The sequence below is a fragment of the Papilio xuthus genome, unplaced genomic scaffold, assembly GCF_000836235.2.
Source record: "Papilio xuthus unplaced genomic scaffold, Pxut_1.1 DF828177.1, whole genome shotgun sequence".
In the NCBI taxonomy this organism is placed as follows: domain Eukaryota; kingdom Metazoa; phylum Arthropoda; class Insecta; order Lepidoptera; family Papilionidae; genus Papilio; species Papilio xuthus.
This window is the reverse complement of record NW_013530472.1, coordinates 4581367-4585500: the sequence shown is the minus strand read 5'-3', so window position 1 is coordinate 4585500 and position 4134 is coordinate 4581367. Positions and strand designations below refer to the sequence as shown.

At 31.3% G+C, this 4134-nt stretch overlaps 1 protein-coding gene across 2 annotated transcripts in view; it reads left to right on the top strand.

Annotated features, from left to right (window-relative positions):
- The first annotated feature begins 1511 nt into the window (after positions 1 to 1511).
- Positions 1512 to 4134, top strand: part of LOC106113849 (uncharacterized) — a 25624-nt gene continuing 23001 nt past the window's right edge. For both annotated transcript variants that reach the window (XR_001227682.1, XM_013306882.1), the window contains exon 1: positions 1512 to 1574. Coding sequence is in view for 1 of the 2 variants with exons in the window: in XM_013306882.1 (XP_013162336.1) it covers positions 1546 to 1574 (29 nt within the window). In the remaining variant the exon portion in view is untranslated. The remainder of the gene's footprint in view (positions 1575 to 4134) is intronic.

Genomic DNA, 4134 nt, shown 5'->3' with positions numbered 1-4134 from the left:
TTTATGTACTTCAAAAAGAGGCATTAGTACAATACGTGACTTATCATGAACAACCACCTTTGTAATGATAAGGTACAATCACATAGAAATTACATTTCTTACAATCTAATCTTTTTTTTATCAATATTGCTACATTATTAAAGGGTTGCAAGAGCCAGTGGTCACTCAGGGTTAACAGTCTGTGCTAGAAAGAGATGGGAATAGAATAAACAAAGAACAAAGAAAGAGACGTAATAATTTTATCTATGCCTATTTATAAATATAAATATATTGATACCAACATAAAGGATTGCATGAGTCAATGTGGTAACGTTAAGGGTGAACAATCTATGAGACAGAGATGGAAATAAAAGTATAAAAGAACAAAGAAGGAAGGAAATATTTTGGTTTTATTTTTTTAATCTGTAAAATATCTAATGTGACACAATAAGGGAGATCTATGCGTTTGGAATAAAAATAAATAGGTCAACGACCTAGTTCTGTCAAAAAAAACAATTGCAATAAAAAAAAATTACGCAAATATTATTTGAAGTTAAATATTTACATATAAAATAAACATTATTTAAAACACTATGAAAGTCTGTTTTACTTATCTTCACCTTAATTTGACAGATGTGACGTCACAATATGGCGGTTCATGCACATTTTTGTTCGAACAACATTGTAATTTATCGCATATATTCAAATGTCGTTAATGAAAGATCTCATGTTACATCTCCTTCAACTGTTGTTGCAGCAAAGAAGACAATTGTTAACGAAAGATGGCAAAATGCTTTTCCCACGACTCTCGCTTCTAAGGACTAGTTTCTTTTGTCAATAGTGTATCGGACATCACTAGAGCTGACACACCATATTAAATTAAATGCTGAAAATACATTGGATTTTTAATTCATCATCAGCTCACTATACGTACCCACTGAGGAGCTCAGAGCCTACCCTATGTTAGGGGTGACTAGGCCATAGTCAACCACGATGGCCAAGTGCGGGTTGGTTGACTTGACACATATCTTTGAATATCTTCTCAGATATGTGCAGATTGCATCACGATTCTTCACCGTAAGAACATCGGATAAATGTACATATGTAAATCGGAAATCGAAAAACACATTGGTACATGGCGGGATTCGAACCCAGGACCTACAGATTGCAAGTCAAGTGCCCCTGAGCCACCGACGCTCTTTTTAATTACTAAATTTAAATTATCTTTTAATAACGATAATTAACGGTTTTTATTGTAAAGTTTGTAAGTTTGTTAAATTACTTTGAAATAATTGTTGTATTATTTAAGAGTATAAATTATAAAATACGAACCTATTTTTTTTTATTATAAATTAGGGTGCAAATCAATTCGTAAGTGCTAAGCAAATTGATTTAATGTGGTAGAATTTTGCAACAATGTACATTTTAATAATTCTATAGAATTTATTTTTATGGTCATCAAATAGCAGCTCTGTAGATATATTGACACGGTTTTATCGTGACTATGCGCGGCAAAGCAAGTCAGTCAGCATTGCAGTGCGTGGAGTGTCGGTAGTGCGCGGGAAAATGTCGGCCACAGTACAAACTAGTTTGAAGTAAGTTACCACGGCGAAAGTTTTTTAAATTTAGAATTACGAATTGCGTTATTTTTTTTCTATTGTTTTTAAATTTAGAATTATGAAAATCGACGCGATTACTGTGAGTTGCCAGTGTTTTTTTTAATTTTGTTTTTGAGGTGTAAGTTATTAATTGGATTAATTATTATTTATTTTTATTTTCTTTTTAATTATTCATTTAGAATTGAAATATTGTTTCCGAAAAAAATCGAGTAACGATTAGAAATCGATTTTTTTATAATCGTGAGCAATCTTATTTTATAATTCCATCATATTTTCTAAAAATTACGCTTTAACGTTATTGGAGAGGAGACAAGCAACTTTCTCCAACTTCGCAATATTATAAACACTGTCTAGAGAACAAAGTTCAAGATCACAAAAACAGACACTTCTAAAAAATCTTAGGCCATAAAAGAAAGCGCAAATACTGACGTTTTTACGTAACAACTTTTTTTGGACAATGTTTCGTTTGAATATTTTGCTAATCTGTTTCTCATTTAACATTTTTAATTCTTCTTATTTTGGTTTCCCATCACAAATTAATATAAAAAAAACATATTTAAAAAAATGGACGCGTATTTAAAAATTATAATAATGTTAATTGGTTCAGTATTACTTAGAGATAAAAACATTATACAAACTGACTGAATTACACACGTCAAATTGGGAATTTGCTTAACTTATAACTACACAATTCTTTAATAAATTGTCTAAAATTACCTCGTTTATAAAAATTCCATGTCTTCCATAGGTACTGTTTTCTTAGAATTTCAAAGGCATATACTATCAAAGCGAGCGTCGGTGGCTCATTGGTCAAGCACTTGACTTGCAATCTGCAGGTCCTGGGTTCGAATCCCGCCATGTACAAATGTGTTTTTCGATTTCCGATTTACATATGTACATTTATCCGACGTTCTTACGGTGAAGGAAAACATCGTGATGCTGCACATATCTGAGAAGAAATTCAAAGATAGTGTGAAGTCTACCCGCACTTGGCCAGCGTGGTTGACTATGGCCTAATCACTCTTAACTTAGAGTAGGCTCCGAGCCCCTCGGTGGGGACGTATAGTGAGCTGATGATGATGATACTATCAAAATGTTTAGTATTTTCAAAGACTACGATGTCTTACATTATTTATTATCTATAGAACAAAATTTTAAAACAAAAAACAATGCGTTTCGCTCAATATTCAACAATAGTCTGTTTACGTAGTTCAAGTTGTGCTCGGATAACTAAGAAGGTCAAGAAATTAAGTAAAGACAAGAACATATTTATTTTTTTGAACGATTCAAAATTTTATACCGCTTATGCAATTTTTTGAAATTGGAATTTTATAAATATTTTTTTAATTTTTTTATTTAGCGATCTGCAAACACAATTCTAGCAATAACTCGATTGTGATAAATCGCGAGTTTCTTTACATAGAGATAGATAGATAATTTTATTTATTTATTTATTTATTTGGTTTGTCAACAAAAGTACATGAGTTCTTATATACATTTTTGGCACTATTACTAAAGGTTTTAGGAAACATGTAATTTCACTTACAGACAAACACAGCATGTATAAAGTATTGGTGCATAAACAATAAAACATAGACAAAAGAGTATGAAAATTACAAACAAAATTTAACTAAAAAATCCGAATTAAATGAGAGTAGGTATTAAAACGAATTGTAAATTAAACCAAAATTAAAAGCGTGTATACAGCAATATACATACTTTCGCAAAACAAGAAACAGAATGTTAGACGTCTGCGACATCACTAGGATTCAATACACCAACTATTTTTGATTTAAATATGGGTAATTTGTCATGGAATAAATCGACTACGAAATATCTTACTTGTACTATAAATGCGAATGTTTGGATGTATGGATGTTTATTAGAAGTTATCTCCAGAACAGCTGCATGGATCACACTGAAATTTGGCATAACTGTAGAAACTGGTCTGTAAGAACATATTGGCTACTTGTTTTTTTAATTCCTCGTCGACGTGCTCTAGGACGACGGCTAGGATTTTCAAATTAGTAATTTAAAATGTGGATTTTATTTTTATTTGTGACTAACTATTGGAAATATAAGATTATCTTGTAAATTGAGATAAATACTTATTGTGGTTACTACCCAGTATCAGAACTAACAGTTCCTTGTTAAGACTTTATTTATAAAAAAAAACTGTCTGTCTGTGAATTCTTTCAAACATATCTATACCAAATTTCAACCAGATTTATACGGCCGTTTTGAAGATATCTTCTTAAAAAATATGTGTACATCCAAACATTCGCATTTATAAAACAAGTAAGATGTAAAATATATTGTTAATATTAAATTTTTGTCCCATCTGTTGTCCTGAAGGATAATATTCGTGTATATTCATTCAATTTATTTAAATTTTAATTTTAATGAATGAGTAATAGTCATCCTATCAAACGTTCAAAGGTATACATCACCAGCTCACTATACGTCCCCATCGAGGGGCTCGGAGCCTACCCTAAGTTAGGGGTGATTAGGCCATAATCAACCACGCTGGCCAAGT